This window comes from Vicia villosa, unplaced genomic scaffold, assembly GCF_029867415.1.
Source record: "Vicia villosa cultivar HV-30 ecotype Madison, WI unplaced genomic scaffold, Vvil1.0 ctg.000339F_1_1, whole genome shotgun sequence".
Classification (NCBI taxonomy): domain Eukaryota; kingdom Viridiplantae; phylum Streptophyta; class Magnoliopsida; order Fabales; family Fabaceae; genus Vicia; species Vicia villosa.
The window spans coordinates 981,944-1,003,373 of NW_026705151.1; the positions used below are offsets into that span (position 1 = coordinate 981,944).

Genomic DNA, 21,430 nt, shown 5'->3' on the forward strand with positions numbered 1-21,430 from the left:
ATGGGAAATGAATTATTCAAGAAAACTCCTGAAGGGGTATTGTTGAAATGCTTGGGTGAAGCAGAAGCATATTTGGCTCTGTCGAACGTACATAGTGGGGCATGTGGTGCACATCAAGCAGGGCACAAAATGAAATGGCTCTTGTTTCGTTATGGGATGTATTGGCCTTCGATGTTAAAGGATTGCATAGAGTTTGCGAAAGGGTGCCAAGAGTGCCAAGAACATGCAGGTATCCAACACGCTCCAGCAAACGAATTAAGTACGATAGTAAAACCATGGCCTTTCAGGGGATGGGCATTAGATTTGATTGGAGAAATTCACCCCAAGTCATCTAAAGGTCAAAGGTACATTTTGGTAGGAATAGACTATTTCACAAAATGGGTCGAAGCAATACCACTGGCAAATGTGGATCAAGAGGCTGTGATTGAGTTTATTCAGAAACACATTATATATAGGTTTGGAATCCCAGAAAGTATAACAACTGATCAGGGATCAGTCTTTACTGGACGAAAAATGCAAGACTTTGCCAGAGAAATAGGTTTCAAGTTATTTACTTCTACACCTTATTACGCCCAAGCAAATGGACAGGTTGAAGCAGCAAACAAAATAATAATTGGCCTTATTAAGAAACATGTGGGAAAGAAACCTAAGAATTGGCATAAGACTTTAGATCAAGCGCTCTGGGCTTGTCGGACATCTCCAAAAGAAGCCACAAATACAACTCCTTTCCAGTTGACGTTTGGACATGATGCAGTACTCCCAATTGAGATATGTTTGCAATCAGTAAGAATACAAAGACAAGCAGACATTCCTCCCAACGTATACTGGGAGTTAATGATGAATGAGTTAGTAGATTTGGACGAAGACAGACTTCGGGCACTGGAAATGATAAAAAGGCAAAAGGAAAGAGTGTCCAGAGCATATAATAAAAAGGTGAAAGGTAAAACTTTTGTTAATAATGACTTAGTTTGGAAAGTTATTTTACCTATAGATCGAAAGAATCAGGCACTTGGTAAATGGTCCCCACATTGGGAAGGACCCTTTCGAATCTTGAAAGTATTCTCGAACAATGCTTACGAAATTGAAGAATTAGCAGAAGATCGTAGGATCTTAAGAGTAAACGGGAAATATTTGAAGAGATATAAACCAAGTATGTACGAAGTAAGGATTGCAAAAACGTAGATACTCAGGGTACTACGAAAAGCCAAAATGGTCAGGCATGTGTCAAAACATATACGCTACGTTGATCAAAATGGCTTTGCGATCAGAATAAATTTTAAATGGAAGGAAAAGAGTCTAAGGAGACACCAAAAGTGTTTTTCATTTAAAAGCATGGAAGTACATGCATTACAAGGGATCCAAAGAACAGGATCCAAGATTACAAAAAAAAAAAAAAAAGAAAAAAGAGGGCATATAAATAAAAAAAAAACCTAAGGAAAAAACTAGCTAGTTGATCCTTTGGTCCAAGCCTTCCAAGGACAGCACAGGCGAAGGTTCAGCTTCGAACATATCCCTGGCTCCAGAGCCACGCATCCGCCTCACTACACCTTTCTTCAGGAAAATGTAACTGAGGAGTCTCCCGTAGGGAAGACAAGTCACACTCCCTCGACGGTCAACACCGGCAGAGACAGCTTTAACAAGTCCTTTAAAGATCATTAAAGGAATGTTAATTTTCCTCCCTCGAAGACCACAGAGGATGAACTCCAAGTCTTCAACCATGATGTTGTTTTCATCGATCCGCCGAGGTTGGAAGTTCCCCACGAGCATCTGGTGCCAGATCCTGATGACTTTGGCACTGAAGCGATCATTGTCCATAAGAGTTCTCAACATGAGATGAGTAGTCATGCTGAAACTGTTGTCATCAAAAGTTTCACCAGAGTTATTGCATCTTATTAGGTTGGCAATAGTGGTGGGAGTAATGCTGAGACGAGCGTGTCGAATTTCAGAATCAATGGTGGTCCTACCTTCAGGATCTATGCGTAAAGACGCATTCATCCAGAATTCTGCCACCATGTTGGGGTAAATAGCACCCTCCAAGACTTCTTCAAAATAGAAGTCCAGTTCTTGGTTGACAAAGAGGGTTTCGATGTTGATAAAATGACGAACAAGTTCATCCTCAGAGAGTCTGAACTCGCCTCTGATGAGGGCTTTGATGTCGTTAAAGAAGAGAGGTTCAGCCATTGCAAGATAAGAAAGGTGTTCTGAGAGAGAAGTTGTGTGTTTTCTTTTTCTGTGTTTGGTTTGGAGAGAAAGCGCATGAATGAAGAAATGAAGACAATATTTGACCCTTTATATAGACTGGGAATACTGAAGGGTGGTTTTTAATTGTTAATGAGTGATTGGACTGCGGTTGGTTTTCCAAAGAAAGAAGTTATGGCTTCCGCCGTTTCCCGCCCTTGGAAGTTGAAAAGTAATCATGAAACTGATGCACGCACGTCTTAAACCGACGTTTTGGAGAAAGTGACGTCACTGTTTAATAATGATTATGGCTAGAGAAGGGGAAACGTCAAGTCTAGAGGCAAGGATGCTGCGAAAGATGTTCAGGATTCTACACGTTGCATTAAATAAAAAGCACTGTAGAGAATCTAAAGATATATTTTGGCAGAAATGTTTAGATTCGCTAAAAGTAATGCTGGCAAACATTATAGATATAAATGGGAGTCAAGCATACAAATATTATGAGTCTACAGTAGTTTCGATTACAAAACAAAGGTGCAACAAGTAACAGGACTGAAAACATCTAGTTAAAATCCTTAGGGAGATCCGTTTTGATCTTCAAGTATTGAGTCTCCCACGAAGACATACGAAGCTCGATTAGTGCCCGTTGTTTCTTCAAACTTTCGATTTTTGGCACTAATTTCTGTGCAGTCTCGAAATGTCTAATTCCCGACTGCACCACTTCGAGCAAATCTTGTTGGTTAGATTTTTGTATGGCTGCCTGACAACGTTCAGCTTCTTTTATCTTGTCCTCGAGTGCCTTTATCTCTTGTTTCCAGGAGTTGATGTTCTTCTCATAATCATCAAAGGCCTTCTGATTTTCTGAATGTTTGAGCTTGAGGGCCTCACCTTGTTTCGTTGCGTCCACAGCAGAGTTCCATGAAGAGTCATGAGAGGCCTTTGTCTCAGATAGCTCTTTTTCGACATTTTGCTTTCGAAGAATGTTGGCCTGGAGTTGCTCGAGTAGAGAGCCTAACAGAACAATTACCTCTGAAACTTCTGTGGAAACTTGAAGCAAATCTACCTTCTTTAGAAGTTGATTTAAGTTGTGACTCTTAATAGGTTCCCGGTTGAGGACGTCTACAAGATTGACCCCAAAGAATCTCTCTTTTATTTGTCGGAGGAGGCTAGGAATATCTTCTTTATCACTAGATTCTACAGTTGCAGCTGGAGAGACATTAAGTTCCGAAGGCGAAGAAGTATTCGCATCCATGATGGCCTTTAAGAAACTAAGAGGATCAGTTTGCTTAAGTTGTTCCAGCTCCAAAGGAGTAGGCTTCACGGGGGCAAGCGTCGAAGTTGTCTCAGGAATGGTTTTCGTATCAAGAGTCGAAGTCCCTTGAGGATCTTGTTTTTCTGGTTGAGAAATTTCTTCCATAGCATCTTGCTCCGACGCAGTATCTTCACTGTCATGTGTTTGGGGGTTCACATTGTCGCTGCCTGAGAATGGGTGATCTTCTTCCAAATTTTTGTCTTGATGAGTAGGTGGGGATTCGTCAGTGGAGTGACTTTCTTCGACTGGTTCATTAGGCAATATGGTAGCAATTGGCCTAACGTCTTCAAAGACTGGCGAGAGAACATGAGTTTGATTTTGAGAGGTACCTATGTTAAACAGAGCAAAGTTAGTCATAAAGATAAGCCTTTGAGGGGTTTAGTTGACGAAAGTTAAAGTTTGACAATTACTGTAAAGTTTGTCAACATTAATGGTAAAGCCATGGTCCTTGAAACCTGAAGTGGCAGTGCCAGCGTCTTCCTGCAATAACAAGGTAAATGTCAGTTTAATTATTTGGTTAAGATCATAAGATAATATGTGGGGTGGAACCCAAATACCTTGGTTGGGATATTGTCTGGACTTGAATTATGACTTTCCACAACGAAAGCATTACTAGCAGTTTTCAAAGGAGACTCTTCAGAGGACGCCTTATCACCAGGAGAAACAGTTTTAGAGGGGCTTATCCTTTTCCCTTTTCTTGAAGGGGTAACAGCTTTTTGTCTCTTCTTGTGTCCTTGTCTAGTTTGGGGAGGGGATTTATCTTCGCCATCTGAGGCAGCTGTCGAGGAAGCTTTCCGCTTCGAACCTGTTGGGGGTTTCGAGCTCTGGCAAATAGACGATAAGTAAGATGGATACTACTCACAGATTGTACAAAATCAAGAATATGAGATGAGTATGTACCGTGGGCTTCTTGCCAGTAACGATGGAATCACTTTCACTTGGTTTGTTGCTCTTAGATGTCCCAGAATCTTTTTGGGCAGAAGCTTCCTTGATCTTCCTCCTTCGTGCAACAGCTGTAGTTGAAACTGAAATCAGTATATCAGCAAAGAAAAGAAAAGTCAGTCGAAAAGATTGTCTTAATCCAAACCTTCAGGTATTGGGGTCAGGACACGAACATGTTTAAGATCTATATGAAGATGTCCTTTGAAAGTATCCAAGGTATGCTTAGTCGGAACCACTCGTTCAGCGCGTTTTTTGGTACTCTCTTGAAGAATTTTGAGAGCATTCCCACACACGAACCAGTCTGGGAAAGGAGGACTTAGAGCCACACCAAAATCAGCACTTGGTAGTGGAGGGAATTTTGGAGGATTAAGTTTGAAAGCCACTTCATAACGTAGTTCTGGTCGAACATACGAGGGCAACTTCAACTTATCCAGTTTGGCGGAAAACTTTTCGCGCAAAATGACTGCAGCCTCACGAACGGTCCGACTAAGATCATCAGGCCTGTAGATAGTTTCAAAGAATTTTTGAAAAGCTTGGATTTCTTTAATATGAGTTGAAGTACCTTTTTGAAAATTCTCCTGCACATCAGTAAAAGCTGCAGTTAGTTCTTGAGCAAGGCTATCAGCATCAAAGATTTGGGAGCTATAATAATCCGTCCACCATTGATGAAAGTCTGGTGTAGAATAAAAAGCAGGTTCGAAAGAGACAGGAGGAAGTTTGGTGGTGCCAACGTATTTGTTGATTTTTGTTTTACATTCTTCTTCAGTCAAGTACAAGGTATGGAAACACATATGGTTTCTTTTCTCATATAAACACTTGGGTTTTATTTGAACCAACCCAAACTGTCTCGAGACCAAATTTGGTTGGTAGCACATGAGAATACATTGACCTTTTGATGGTCGAAGGCGATGGGAAAATAACCTTGGAGTCAGAAAGGCTTCCCAAATTTCCATAGACTCAGTTTGTTGATCCTGAGATGTTGATGGAAATTTTCGAGTAAACCATTCAGGACCTATTGTTCTGTGTACAAAGGGGGCCATAGAAGGATCGAACTGGTTACGCCGGGCAAACATCATTGAATACGCCAAGAAGTGTTCACGAAGCTTTCCAATTTCTTCTTTTGGAGTTAGGTAAGCTAACCTGGTCCCTTCTATAGTTCGATTCTTGATTTTGCTATCCTCCTCATTGACGTTTCCTCGAAAGGGAAGATGAGTTTCGAATGTAGCATTAAGCCACAGTTGTAATAGCCAGAAAGGGCCAGCATAAAGTAAACTACCAGATTTGAAATTCTTGGTGAGGGTTGCAGCTTCGCTGAGGTTTTCATAAAGAGACCCTAAAAGCAGTTGGCTGAGGTTGAGCTTTTTTCCAGCATGCAACTGATTAGCCATGCAAAGGTATCTCTTTGCAACTTGAATAGATCTTGAGCAGAAGGCACATCGTGAAAGCCATAGCGCTAGAAAAGCAATATGTTCTTCATCGGATACTGCCGTTTCGGTGGTAATATGATGCTTCTGGATGAATGCAGTATAAGTGACTTGTGAGTCATTAAAACCAATAGTATCATTATCCATTTCGTTAGGATCGAAGGTTTCGCCAGTTGGTCGAAGTCCTGTAATCGCAGCCACATCAAAAAGAGTAGGGGTAACCATTCCACAGGGGAGATGGAAAGTGTTGTGAGAAGCATCCCAAAAGTGAACCGCTGCTACTAACATGGGTTGGTTGTATTCTAAACCTGTCTTTGACAGTTGAATCAAATCGTATATTCCTAACGATTTCCAGAAGGATTCTTTCTGTTTCTCTACTTTTTCTAACCAGGCATAGTACAAATCAGGATCCTTGGCCAAAGGAATTGACCTAAACACTTTTACAGAGTTGGTCATATAGTTTACCCTAATTTTCGCTAAAGCTAAAGGAGTTACAGTTGGAGTTTCTTCCATGTTAGCAGATTTTCCTGAGGGAGAACAGCCATCTTCATCTATCTTAATTTTGCTAACTAATGGTCTAGTCTTGTAATAAGCAGGGAAGAATTTATTCAGAGATGGGATATTTTCACCTGGTAATGGACCCATAAAAGCGAGAGATTTTCCAGAAAGTTCAAAGGGAATGATTACCTGGGAAGCGTAAATAGCGCGTATTTCTTCGGTGTTAGGGTTTTGAACGTGCTCTTGTTCCCCAGACCGTGTTGTTGATTGGAGCTTCAGAGCAGGTTGAAGAACATTTGAAGATGAAGCCATAGAGAAATTTCTGATTAAGAGAACGAGATTTTGAAGAGATTGAAGATGTTTGGTTTTTTGAAGAAGATGAAGAAATAGGAATGAAAGGTTGTGTAGAAGTGCAAGACCAAGTATTTAAAGGTTTAACGGAAACCCTTTTTAAATCTTTTGGGTAAAATCCAAAGAACACGTGGCGGCTGGTGATTTAATCCAACGGCGGTCGAATAAAGTTAGCTTCACTCCTAGTATGTAGGAGTAATGATCAAGAAGTAAGGTTAAAACGTGGGAATGTAAGTTATGAGAAGACATCTTTGAAAATGACAAGACGTTTCGGAAACAGGGTCATCAATGATTATGACGTTAGTCAGCAGTCTTGGAACTCTCAAAGATCAATAAAGAACGAAATCTTATAATGACAAGAAACGCCTATTTCTGTTGACTCTCGAAACAGGCATTTATTGGGGGCAATTTGTTAGCTGAAGATTTCGTTTTATATTATTTATCCTTCGAAGAAGTAGAAAATCGAAGGAAAGATGGTTACTGATGGCCATCCCTTAAAAATAAAAGAATGGCTACTGATGGTCATGCTTCGAGAGTAAAGATTTCTAAGTTCACTATGAAGATAATGAATACTGAAAGCTAGTGAAAAGTATGTGTCTTCGGGGACTTAGACAAATTTGTAAATATATTCAAGTATTACTACTTAGCGTGTTTTTTCGTAGTGTTTGTTTAATACACTGCCACGCGTCGAAGACAGACTCAGGCGGGAAGATTTGAAATTCGAAGACGGTTTCGTAACTGTCCAAGTAACAGATGGCATCGCTAGAAGTTCTTATGAGAAACGTGGCAGTAGATTAGTATAGGACCGTTAAGGTCGAAACTAGTATAAATAGGAGTCTTAATGTTAGGATTCTGTGTGTTCATTTTGTACAAATCACTCACATATTTACTCAAGTATCAAGCGTTAAGAGAAAGAGTTCGCTGAGAAAATGTACGTATGACACCACCATTTTAATACATGTGTATTACCCTTTGCTTTTAAATATTTTCCAGAATTACTGCATTTCGTTTACTTCTTGCCATTTACATTTCTGTATCTTTACTTTAATGTCATTTACTTTCGAATTACTTTCATGTTATTTACTTTCAAAGTCTTTTACATTTCTGCAGTTTAAGATTCTTTACGTTTCAATAGTCCTTTTAATTTTCTATGTTATGTTACTTATCTTTTCGCTGAAGTCACATTTATATATAACAAAGTGATTGTCAAGACTATTTGTTCTTTAATCGAACAACGCTTATTGAAGAAGACAAATAATGAATATGGTTCGAATGAACGTTGATGACAATCTTCTTGACTATGTGTCCTAGGATCAATCTAGTCGATCCTGCGAGTAACCAAATCATATTTATTATAGTTTGGAAGACTAGCGGTTGTTTACCGGAAATCACCGTAAACACCCACTCCAAAACAAATTATTTTCAAAAGGGATTGACATGTTGTTGCTCTCCTCTCAAACCCCCGATGCAGAAGAAATTTTGGCACATTCATTCTTTGGACCAACTAAAAAGGTCTCTGATGTCTTGGTTAGTGGGGATGTACAAACCTGATGAAGTTATCAGAAGGATTTAGAGGCTTAGAACAAAGACTTCACTTGAGACCGAAAAACAGAATGTTGGTGAGATGAAGTGGAAAACGACATTGATGTCATTCAAATGATGTATGGATCAGATGAAATTGCTTTGACTGTTGTAATTTCTTAGATGTAATATTTAATTTTCTGTTGGAATTATCGATGTAATGCCGACTTTAATCAATGAATGTTACTTTTCTCATTATAAATGTTATTTTTCTGGTTTACTGACTATGGATTTATTCTGTAGATGTATCAACGGTATGTTCCGTATATGTATCTACGGAACGTCAACGTAAAAAAAAATTACTATCAAAATTACATCTATAAAAAGAGAGGAAGATTATTGAAAACACGTGTAAGAAAATTAAAAGGTGTAGTAAGAGTTTCTTAATATTTTTCTCCCCCTATCGTTCATCATTTTGGATACGAAATTCAAATATGATATAGATTTTGCGTGTTTAAATAATTAACACAAGTCACATGTGTACAAAAAAAACACCACTTTTTCCAAAAATTGGTAAGAAAATATTTTATGCGAAAAAAACAAAAAAAATTAGGCAAAACAAAACAAAACAGAAAAGTGGTAAACATTGGACACACGCATCCCGAAGTCTCTGCACCGAGCACATTCTCTTCTCATTTTTCTACATTTTTAATATATATATATATATATATATATATATATATATATATATATAAATGCACTGGATTTTCATTTTATTAATCATTGAATTCCAAAGTCCCTTTGCTACCACTAATCAGACTCGAATTTCCGTCACCCGCCATAAGCTACAAACCGCCATGGCAGCAGCCGGAACATGTTTTCTCCCCGGCGTTTCCTCACCACTCTTCCGCCGCGAGCCGCCTCCGCTTCACGGGAAGCTGAATCCAGCTCGGACTCAGAGCATGTTCCCGCGCTTCGCCATGTCCGTTGACCGAATTCCGGCAACACTCGTGGCGGCAGAGAAAGGAAACACGACGGAGGTAAAACAAGAAGAAGGTAGTGCAGCGGAGATAGAGAAGCGTTGGGAAGAAAAGGAAGAGAAGTCGAGACGGAGCGGTTGGAAAGAATATTTGGAGCAAGCGAAGGATTTGATCGTTGGTGACGGTGGACCGCCGCGGTGGTTTTCGCCGTTGGAGTGTGGTTCGCGGTTGGATAATTCTCCCCTTATGCTCTTCTTGCCGGGTCAGTTCCATTTACAATTTATATTTAATTAATCAGTTAATTGTAATTAATTAGTTGAAATTATTAATAATAAGATTTTTTTTTCCGAGTACTTCGATTTCTTTTCAATTTTCATTCATTACATTTATCTAGTTTCTATTGTTGACGATTGACTTTACGTTAACGCCATTGCGACTTTCCAACTCTGATTTCATCTATGGTAGAAAATAATGTTAGAAACACAAACTTTTCAACAAATTTTCATTTTTTTATTCACTAAAATTTATTCGGTCATATCAAATTCAAACTTTTAATTTTTTAAAATTATCTTTTCAATACCATTAATAAAAATTACTTTTATAGAATAATTCATACATTTATTCTAATTTCTGTAAAATATTAATTATATTTTTAATTTGTGTGCAATTATAAGAAAAATATTATATTACATAGTAAGAATAATTGATAATTTTTCACTTATTCTCTTTAATTATTTTCTATTCTAATGAATTAATAAGTTAGTTTAGTAAAAATATAATTTTTTTTCCAATTTTATTTTAATACATTAATAAAATGATTTCTTAATAGTATGTTCTAGTAATCAATTTTTGTAACTAAATATCAATAACTCCTTAAACATGAAGGATATATTTTTTTAAGGAAATTTTAGTTTTAGCCTAAAAAAGTGATATCACTTTCAACATGCAAAGTGCTTTCCTTTAAAGTTATAATTTCTTGAAATTGCACATAAGTGATATATTAGTTTAATAGTGGTAGTGGCGGAAAAACCCAAATCAAGGGCCCTACATAATACATGATATGAGGAAATGCAAACATATACATTTTAAGGTGAATTCTTATTTTAATCGCATGTCGTGTTCAAAGTGGGTGTTAATGAGTGTCATAAAATACTTGTTATAAATTTTTTTAATTTCTGACGCATTGAAATTTTTATAAAAATTTGCTCTTTTAAATTTTTAAATAGTGTCTTTAAAACATGGGGATAACATTTCCTTCCCTTTAGTAATTCAATCATCAATTGAATTAATTCATTTTAAAAAAATAATGATGTAAGTTTTAGAGAAATTAGTAAGTTGTATTGAATATAAATATAGGTTACCAATAAATAGTTAGTTGGTCCGTCCTAATTGACTCTAAATTTGATAGGGAGAATCATGATTCAATCTCCTGTAACTAATTTGAAATTTGGAATTTAAAATTTTTCCAATCTAAAGTAAATTTTACAAAAATAGGTAATTCTTTATGTATATTTTGTTTTCCACTGCCTAAACATACTAAAGATTGTCTTTTAAGATTAAAAAGTGCGCAATATTCCATGCACATGCATAACATATGAATCATTTATTCTTGCCTTTCTTTCCTTACTGGCTATTTAGAGCCAAATCCAAACAATAGAGATTCTTTTGTCATGGTAACAAGAAACTGATAGGAAGCTAATCCTACCAAGACTATCAATTTAGGGTTCAACAATAAAAAGAGGAAGACATTAAAATAAACTAAGAAAATATAGAATAAAATAAACTTTGATTTCTTTGATTGATTCTAAATGTCTCTATGAGACTACAATATATACTACTCTAAATGGATATTAAACCTAAAAGCCCAACAACTATTAAAGGCCCAAATACAACTAGAATTCAATAACAACATTAATAACTAATATTATAAATATCATTATACTCCTCTATCATTACTCACCCCTTTAAAAACAACCTTGTCCTCAAGGTTGTAGAGAAGAAAAGAAATTGTTGATAGAATAATGTCTTAGATCCCACTGTTAAGGTATGGCATTAAAGCATCATGATGGTCTAATATATATAGTTTATTCCTTTGAATGGCCTCATCTATTGTGAACCCATCTAAACTATATGCTATGTGCTTTTCTTGGATGGAACTGTTTTGGTCTCCATAGACACTAGGATCTAGCTTGCTTACTGGAGGAAACTTTTGGATACGGATATTGATAACAGGGTTAACTCCAGCAAGAATTTCTCTTGCAAACTCCTCGCCGGTCCTCCATGCAGTATTACTAGCTTTGATCACATCAGACACAGGAAATTTAAGGAATTTCTCACCATCATTCCTTACAAGTTCCGTAAGAATCTCATAAGGAATAAGTTCTATAACCTTACTCTGCAAAGCTCCACTTGGAATCTTAAAACTTCCCTCATAAATATCAATCACATCTTCAAAATTATCAAACTCATTAATAGTTTTGTCGCACAGAGATTTAAGCTCCGGAAGCAGAACCTGAGCAACTGATTTGAGTGCATAAGCTTGAAAGTCCGAAAAATTTACATAGCCAAATTGTTCATCTCTTGGTACATAAACATTTAGATTCAAAACATGCAGTCTTGACTCAGTTTTAGGAGCTGTTTTGGTATGTGGACGACTAGTTCTTCCTCGACGTAGATAAGGAAACTGTTGTGATCCTCCGATAACGGGACGTGCATAATCTGGACCATCAACTGGAGTTCCTAAGTCATTGTAACAAGCATAGTCATATACTTTTTCCCACTCATTGAGTTTTCCAACTCCTTTACCATGGAGGGCTGCAAGTTCTTCTACTCTCAGCTTGCGCAGTGGTTCTGGTGTTTCACATGGAAAGTAAGCCTCTTCCACTTCCTTCTCCAAACAGTGTTGAACGAATTGTTGTGAAAAACACGCCAGGAACAATGACGATGTTTGAATGAATATCTTATCTGGTGGTTTCGGCGGCGGCACAGATAAAATCTTTGACGCTTGAGGTTCAGTAGCATCAGACCCAATCAGTTTTGATTTTTTATACAGCTCTTCGAGTTCTTCTCTTTGCTTAAAAGAATCAGTGATGTTTGAGATGTCTTCACCTTTACTATAAACATGGCTCTTGCTTTCTTCCTTCACCGAAACTTTGGATGGCTGTATATTGCTAGCATTTGTAAGTTTGGCATCATCCACCACACTCATTCTATCATAGGCAAGTGTTCTCATGAAACAAGGAACAATTAGTTTATCACACATGCCATATTCATTGCTGTCCGCATTACGTTCCATTGAAGTTTCAGGCCTTATTGGTGCAGGCACAGGCTTAACTGATGCATCAATAGCACCAATAGAAACAGGTTCGGGTGGGCTAATATAGGCGAGCGGCTTTACCATCTTTTCAAGAGTTTCTTCAATTTCTTCATCACTCAATTTTTCACTTCCTCTTTTCTTAAGAATTTTATCACAAAAAGTAGCAAGAAATTCTGCACTATAGTTTCCATCACAGTCTCCTCTGATTCGAAGACCTTGTCCTTCCCCAATCTTTTCCTCGTCATACTCAGCTTCAAAATAAACAATGGAACCAGTATCTTCCAACGCAAGCTCATTAGAAACATAGAGAGGTATTTTATCAAACACCTTATATGCATTATGTTCTAAAACGTCATTAAACAACAATACCTTCGCGTCAGTCACGTGCGAGTTAAAAACAGATGTTGTTGTTGCAGTCGTAGATGATGTTCCACCAAACAGAGTTGATGTTATCGAAGAAGATGAAGTTCCTTCAAACGGTGTCGTGTAAGACGCAAATTCAAACGGAGTCGAAGAAGTCGAGGACGATGAAGGTGCCCCAAACAACGTTGAAGAAATCGAAGAAGCCGAGGTAGGTGCTCCAAATGGTGAAGAATCCGGTGGTGCTCCAAATGGCGTCAAAGAAGATGCTTCAAACATATTCGGAGAAGGAGTTTGTTGTTTTGATTGTTGTTCTGCTATGTGAATTGGGTATGATAATTCTTCCTCTAATAGTTTCCTCCCTAACTTCCCCATTCTCCTTCTTCTAAATCCCTTCAAACTGAGAGAATCGGACCGTGGTCGGGTTGCATCTTGTGATTTCAATGTCGACGTAACATGTTTTCTGTTCATCATTCTTTTTCCCATTTTGTGTATGTCGTTTCTAACAGATAATAAGAAAGGTACCCTCGAAGACAACTGACGTGGTTTCTTTTTTTCTAGATCTATTGGATTCCATGGTGAAGGTGGTGAATGTAATGTGTATTGTTGTGGGGAGACGGGTGGATAATCATTAAAACCCAAACTTTGTGAAGTAATAGTATAAGTTGTGTCAGTGGGATAAAATGGAGGAGTGTTCCATGGATATGAATAAGTAGTATGTGGTGAATATCCATGAGTTAAATACAAATTTGGAGATGAGGATCCAAGAGTGTAACAAGGTGTAAAGATTTCCCATGGGAAAGATGGAAATGAGGTTGTGGTGGAAGTTGTGAAAGAGGAGTTTGTGGAATGGATAGGAGGAAAACTCCATGAATGATATGAAGGTGTGTGATGAGGGTAATCCATAGGAGGATTTGAGTACATGGATGAAAGCACCAATTGATAGGAAGCTAATCCTACCAAGACTATCAATTTAGGGTTCAACAATAAAAAGAGGAAGACATTAAAATAAACTAAGAAAATATAGAATAAAATAAACTTTGATTTCTTTGATTGATTCTAAATGTCTCTATGAGACTACAATATATACTACTCTAAATGGATATTAAACCTAAAAGCCCAACAACTATTAAAGGCCCAAATACAACTAGAATTCAATAACAACATTAATAACTAATATTATAAATATCATTATACTCCTCTATCAGAAACCAAGTTACTAATAATTTTAATTTTACGAATTACTTGCATTCCAAACTTTACAGGAATTGATGGCTTGGGACTGGGACTTATTTCACATCATCAAAAACTGGGAAGGTTTGTCTTCATTTAATTTGTCATTTTAGGAATATTGCACCTTCTAACTAAATGATTTTCTTCTTGAATAATCATTAACTCGTGTAATTAAGAAATACTGTTTTTGTTCATTGAAGGATTTTTGATTTGTGGTGCTTGCATATTCCAGTTGCGGATCGAACATCATTTACAGGTCCTTTTTCCCTTAGCCCGTTATAATAGCTCATGTTGAACTTCTTCACACTATTTATTTATTCATTTTTAATGTTGACAAGATCACTGGGTTTATCTTCCATGCATTTTTAAAAATTTGATTGCATGTTTCAGTTGTGTATTCCTGCATAATTTATTGCTTAGAAATTTCCCTGTTGCAGACCTTGTGAAATTAGTGGAGAAAACAGTTAGGGCAGAATATCAACGTTCACCAAATAGGCCCATATATCTTGTTGGAGAATCTTTAGGAGGGTGTCTCGCATTGGCTGTTGCATCCCGTAACCGTGATATTGATCTTGTACTAATTTTGGCAAATCCAGGTAATTCTTTAGTAATGCAGACATGCTTTTTGACTGAAAGACATACAAAGTACATGATCTGACTCTGACCATGGATATACAATTTACAGCTAGTTCATTCAGCAGGTCCCAGTTGCAACTTCTAACACCATTGTTGGAAGCCTTGCCTGACTCGTTCTCTCCTGCCATGCCGAACATTTTCAGTTTGACAGCAGGTTTGCTCATCTTGCTTTTTCTGTTTTGTTATATGAACTATAGTTTTGAAGTTAATTAAATTAGCGAGCACTTAACTTCACTGTTGTTAGAAACTTAAGCTAAACTTTCAACTCCGTTTTTCTTACGCACTTTTCAGCTAGAGTTAATTTATCATATTGAAGAACTTGCATTATGTCTTTATCTTTTTCTAAAGAAAATGGTTCCTTTCTCCATTTATGCCTTCAACTATTGTTGTTACATTAGGCGACCCTCTGAGGATGGTGTTGGATAACTTCGTGAAAGGACTTCCTCTACAAAATACAGCTAGAGAGCTAATAGAGGACTTTACTACTTTCTCATCATCACTTCCTGTAAGGTTCATTTATTGTTTTTCCAATTTTCCTCAAAAATAAAGACTTTCAATTGGAAGAGCCGTGTGTGACTTTTTCTTCACTGGAGGCTGTTGTTAGAGTAATAATAAGTTAGTGGCATTCACAGTGCTTAAAGCATACTTCAGAAGAAATCTTAATTGAAAATTTGGCTAGCTTACTTTATTTCCTTTCTTTTAACTAAAACTTTGTAAAAGTGGAACATGTTCGACTAATGAAGAGCATGATTGGATATGACTTTATTTTCTTTGCTCTGGCGTATTTGTGCCATTTGAGTTTTCACTTCATTTACTTTCAATATTGAAAATCTGTTGATTGAATTTACAGGTTCTTGCAGACATATTACCAAAAGAAACACTTTTGTGGAAACTAAAGATGTTTAAGACTGCTTCTGATTATGCTAATTCGCGTCTTTATGCTATCAAAGCTCAGACTTTGATCCTTTGCAGGTTTATTCTCTTTAACATTGTACATCTTACATAGTCATAATATGGAATCCTATGTACTTTCTTAACTTTTCGATGCCGTCACTTAGCATACATGCTATTAAAAAAGAAATGGAAAGAAAGATAAGTGCTAACAAATTTCTTCAAACTTCATTACTTCTAAACCATGGTCTGAATGATGGAAACCGTTGAAGGGTATAGAAATAAAAACCATATGAAATTTGTGTCAATTATTCACCAGAGGATATTATCTCAGAATGTAAATTATTGCATCCCAATCTCCTTCACAGGTAGAGTAAAATTGTCTGACCATGTAAATCACAAAGGCGATATTAGGATATGGTTACAATTACCTAATTCAGCTTCCCAACTAGTTGATGTATTTCTTTGGGTCTAAGAGTGACTGCCATTGAATCAGTAGATGTTTGGCTTGGGATCCATCGGAGTATCAAACAGGGTTAGTGTTAATCAACCCTGCTTCCCTTAAAATTCACCTACATACTTCATTTGAAAAATCACAGTACCATTCTTTGATTGCGCTACCTCTATCCTCAAAAAGTAATGAGATCTATCAAAATCTTTGGTCTGAAAATGCTGATAGTTTTTTTCTTCTTCGATGCCATGGCATTTTCCACCTATGATGGCAATGTTGTTCACGTACACAACCGTGTAAATGCACCGTGCAGTTTAATTAAGATAGAAATTGAACGGTCAACCTCACTCCGAGTCATAACAAACTTTTGCACCACAATGATGAATTTTCCAAACCATCTCCTATGAGACTGAAATCGTATAAACACGTGAGGAGGCGAAAGACTAGTTATGAAAATTTTCTATAGATAATATTTCCAAGAGGTTGCTCCATATAAATCTTTTATGTGAGGTTGTGATGAAGGAAAACATTTTTGATATCAAGCAGATATTAATGCCAGTGTCGAATAGTCCATGGACAAGAATGACCTTAGAGAGGCTACTTTACCCAATAATGACATGGAAGCACAAATTCAAAGTTTCCCTAACTTGTCCACGTTGTTCAGAAGAATTTCCATTATAACAATACCAATATATTTTTCCAGTATTATCAAATATACACAGCATGTTTCCCTTTTCAAGTTTATGACTCCTGAAAAATGAAACTTGTTTTTTTCTTTATGCTTTTAGTGGAAATGATCAATTATTACCTAGCCAACAGGAAGGTGAAAAACTATATAAGTTACTGCCTAATTGCCAGCTCCGTAAATTTGATGACAGTGGACATTTCCTATTACTGGTATTTTTTTTTTTCCATTTATATTTTTCTGTAGGCATGCTGTTGTCTGTTTGCATTCAAACATGCATTATCATTTGATACAAGTTTTAGCAGACTCTAAGATGATAGCTTGTTAACTGCTAGCAGGAAGGCAGCATTGACCTTGTAACCATCCTCAAGGGAACTTCCTACTACCGTCGCAGCAAGTATCACGACTATGTTTCTGATTTCATACCGCCTACACGTTATGAAGCCAAAGAAGTAATAGAATCAAACAGGTAAGGAAAGCTTAACCTATAGCTTATCATGATGACTTTCATGATATATTGATGTTTTGATGACTTGTTATATCTTTCAATTCATCTGTGTTCTTTCTAGTTAATTGAACTGTACTCTAATCAAACTTAAAATGCTTCCAGTTTGATTACTGCTGTCACAAGTGCTGTAATGCTTTCAACTTTGGAGGATGGAACAATTGTAAAAGGACTAGCTGGACTTCCTTCAGAAGGACCTGTTTTGTTTGTTGGGTACCACATGTTGCTAGGATTGGAATTAGTTCCTTTGGTTTCTCGAATTCTTATGGAAAGAGATATCCTTGTAAGAGGAATAGCACATCCTATGATTTTTAGAAAACAAAAAAATGGAAGATTGCCAGAAGTATCTTCTTTTGACACATTCAGAGTTATGGGTGCTGTTCCTGTGGCACCATCTAACCTTTTCAAGCTTTTATCTTCCAAGTCACATGTCCTGTTATATCCTGGAGGGATGCGTGAGGCTCTTCATAGAAAGGTAAATCCCAATAAGTAAGCTCTTTATAATGAGTTTCATCTTTTCTCATTTAATCCAAATTCGCTCATGTTAGCTCTTCTAAATGAACCTAAATTCTCACATTTAGTGTGAGCATTTCAACACACGGTTATATTTTAGGTGGCACTGTGTATCTCCGTTTCTATATTTTAAACGTACTTACAAGGCTCGCTCAAAATCTCCACCCTTTTATAATAATTTTCAGGGTGAAGAATACAAGTTATTTTGGCCAGAACAATCTGAGTTTGTCAGGATGGCAGCAAGATTTGGAGCCAAAATTGTACCTTTCGGTGCTGTTGGAGAAGATGATCTTGGCGAAGTAAGTTTCAGTATTTACTAAGCCAATCATTTTCCCTTACAAAGTTATTCTTTTTCTGAAAATAACATGTATTGAAGGCAAATTGTTTGTGTGACCAATTCTTATGGAGTATAATTCTACTAGAACTTCATACTTAAAAACTTTTATCGATATTCTTTAGGATTTAATTTAGGTTCACTACTAGTGTTCTACTCTTGTAAACTTTCACCACAACAGTCACCTTTTCTACTTAGAGATTAACTACCGCTTTCTAACCGTAACATATAACTCAATGGATGCCCTGAACCTGGATTTGAATACCATATTAACGACACGTCACAATGTTCTTTTCAGGTTGTGTTTGATTATGATGACTTGATGAAGATTCCTTACTTTAAGTCTGAAATAGAAAACCTTACGAAAGAGGCCATGCCGTTGAGGTATCTAAATTTCCTCTTTGTTGATTGATTCATACCTGTAGCCAACCCCACTTAATGAGATAAAACTTGATTGTTGTTGTTGATTGATTCATACCATTTATTTTTATAACTTGTTGATTCATACCAAAAAAATATACCAAATCGCGAAACATATAACTTTCATATACTTCTTTTCTTTTCCATTTTTGTTATGTGTTTTATTCCATACACAGAAGTATTATTATATGCCTTTGTATACTTTGAAATCTAGGGCTGGTGCTAGTGGTGAGGTGGCGAATCAACAAGTGCATTTGCCTGGAATTTTGCCTAAAGTTCCAGGCCGATTCTACTATTATTTTGGAAAACCAATTGAAACAAAAGGTATGTGCATTGACCTATGTTTATTTCACTGCTAAGAGTACCTATAAAATGTGGCGGTAAAGTTTGTTTTGCTAACATCAATTTATTGGGATATTGTTTGACAGGGAGGAAACAGGAACTTAAGGATAGGGAGAAATCTCAAGAATTATACTTTGAAGTGAAATCTGAGGTTGAGAGATGCATTGCTTATTTAAAGGAGAAACGAGAAAGCGACCCTTACAGAAGTATACTGTCTCGGTTAATATACCAAGCTACACATGGTTTGACATCTGATATTCCAACATTTGAAATTTGATTGTTCTGTTATATTCTGATCCTGAAAATTCCCTAGGTTAGAAAGGCAAACTTTGTAATTTGCCAATAGTTTTTCAGACATTGTTTTCTTGTCAGAGGGCATGATAGTTCATAGAAGAAGGTTGGACCATTTTGCAATTCTTCCTATAGTTTAAATAAAAAAGCAGCAAATGCAAAGAATAAATTATTGGGAAAGGAACATTACTACACAAGTTGTATGTAAATTGTCAAGTTAGACAATGGAATCTTGAAACATGTAAAGTGGGAGGGAGGTATCAATGTATTACTCCCTGCATAATGAAACTATACATGTCTATATTCTATACTCTATATGTCTATATACACCAGAAGTGTTTGGAGTTCATTCTTAGACTTTCTATGGTTGGTTTACAGTTTGGATGATTATTTGGGTTAAAAAAACTGGATCCCTTAATGAAGGGAATTTGGTTGGTTTACAGTTTGGATGATTATTTGGGTTAAAAAAACTGGATCCCTTAATGAAGGGAATTTCTTTTTTCACGAGTGTGGTTCACACCTCTGAAAACTCGAATTTGCCCTCAAGTGTTTTCAAAGATCCATCTTCGGACGCAATTTAAATCACCTCATTCTTTATAAGTCAAGCAGCCATCCCATTTTTGTCAAATATTAATTCGGAGATGCATCTCCAAAAATATCCATGAGTGCGTTTTTAGCTATTTAAACGTTTATATTTTGGATACTATGTGGTATATTCAGATACGCGTCTCTGCAATATACCAAATACATGTTTGAAGATGCAACTCCAGACTAAAATTAAGTATGATAAGGATGATTCACTCGTTTATGTTTAATTTTGTGGAAAATGAATGCGTCTGAAGATGCATCTCCGAATTCTAAGGACATTTTTGGATTTTCACTGAAAATTTGTGAGTCGGTATAGAATTGGTAAAAGAAATTCCCCTTAATGAAACATATAGGCATTGTTTTGCCAGTTTTTACAAATTGGCCAAGTTTTGAGAAATTTAGTTTTAATCAGAAAAATTAGTTATCTTGACTTTAAATTAACTTATAATTTTAGTTTAATTTCATGAACTTAATACTTTAAAAATTATTCAAGTTCAACTACATACAGAAATTCCAAAAACGATTTCTGACCTCTATTATTTAACATTTGCTTATAAGGAAATGACTTTATCTACCATATGGATTTAGGGTGAACACACTAAAAATTTGAATATTTTTTTTTTTATATTTTGGAGATGTATCTCCAAACACATTTTAAATGCACACGGTATTTCATAAGAGAGTCATCTATTCATATATTTATTAAAAATTGATCTGAATATGCATTTAAGTAATTTTGAAGGGTGTATGTTTGTAAGTATATCTCTCGATTAACCTCTGAGAGTATTCTGAGTTGATAGAAGAGTGTGTTTGCATAGCTCAGAGGTATTTTAGAAGTGCATCTTTGAAAAATTTTCAAAACTCAGAACATCAGTCCTAGCTGCAAGTTTGTTCTGAAATTGATATTTTTTAAACTAACTTATAATTTAGACCATTTATACTAAAGCTATAATACCACCATGTTAATTATACAAATGCAATTCAAACATGTCATATATAAAATCACAATAATACAAATTCAAACATTAATCAATTAAACGAAAATGTTACTAGGATACATAATTTGTTTAAAAAATACAAATAATACAACTGTTATCAAAATATAAATAAAAAGTGAACTATTGGGTATATCTACCCCTTTTTCTTATTTGCCTCCTATATTGCAAAAAATTCAGTGTCTCGGCTAAGATGACAAGTCTTGAAGTATGTGAAAGCTTACTCTAATATGTTTGAATGAATAAACATTGTAAAAACATACATTTCTCGTAAAGTTAAATAGTTAATCACACACACTAAAACAAATTTTTAAACCTATTTTTTCAATAGAGTATTTCTAAAAATATCTTGAAGTCGTGCCAAATAGTTTGGGAGTTTTCAGAAAAGTTCTATGCAATTTTTTGTTCTTGCCAATTGATTGGCACTTTACCTAATCGATTGGATTAGTTCAAAAATGCGTCGTAAATGTTTAAAAAATCATCTTAATGAATGACAACAACTATATATTTTTTTTGCCTTTTAAAGTTTTCTAATTGATTAATTTTAGTTCAACCATTCGATTTGTACATATGTCAATCGATTGACTCATTAATTTTACCCCCAATTTTTTTTCTTTTTTGTGTCAACCTCTAGCCTATAAATACAAGTCACTTCTCACATATT

At 36.0% G+C, this 21,430-nt stretch overlaps 1 protein-coding gene across 2 annotated transcripts; it reads left to right on the forward strand.

Moving 5' to 3' along the window:
• Positions 1 to 8,978: 8,978 nt before the first annotated feature.
• On the forward strand, positions 8,979 to 19,532 carry LOC131626984 (phytyl ester synthase 2, chloroplastic-like). Of its 2 annotated transcripts, none has more exons than XM_058897819.1 (14): positions 8,979 to 9,468; positions 14,148 to 14,199; positions 14,316 to 14,371; positions 14,553 to 14,711; positions 14,801 to 14,905; positions 15,150 to 15,256; positions 15,602 to 15,723; positions 16,882 to 16,990; positions 17,114 to 17,247; positions 17,389 to 17,758; positions 17,982 to 18,095; positions 18,429 to 18,514; positions 18,765 to 18,874; positions 18,979 to 19,532. In XM_058897819.1, the coding sequence occupies exons 1-14, from the start codon at positions 8,982 to 8,984 to the stop codon at positions 19,167 to 19,169; spliced, it is 2,202 nt and encodes a 733-aa protein (XP_058753802.1). In that variant the 5' UTR covers positions 8,979 to 8,981; the 3' UTR covers positions 19,170 to 19,532. The 2 variants fall into 2 exon arrangements, with proteins under 2 accessions (XP_058753802.1, XP_058753803.1); XM_058897820.1 differs by having other exon boundaries at positions 8,982 to 9,468; positions 17,117 to 17,247.
• The last annotated feature ends 1,898 nt before the right edge of the window (positions 19,533 to 21,430 follow it).

Bases quoted from the DNA above. Each gene is read 5' to 3' on its own strand.
- LOC131626984 (XM_058897819.1), top strand. From the start codon at position 8,982: ATGCACTGGATTTTCATTTTATTAATCATTGAATTCCAAAGTCCCTTT. The intron at 14,906-15,149 runs GTTTGCTCATCT...TTGTTACATTAG, and splicing joins CATTTTCAGTTTGACAGCAG to GCGACCCTCTGAGGATGGTG. The intron at 15,724-16,881 runs GTTTATTCTCTT...TTATGCTTTTAG, and splicing joins CAGACTTTGATCCTTTGCAG to TGGAAATGATCAATTATTAC.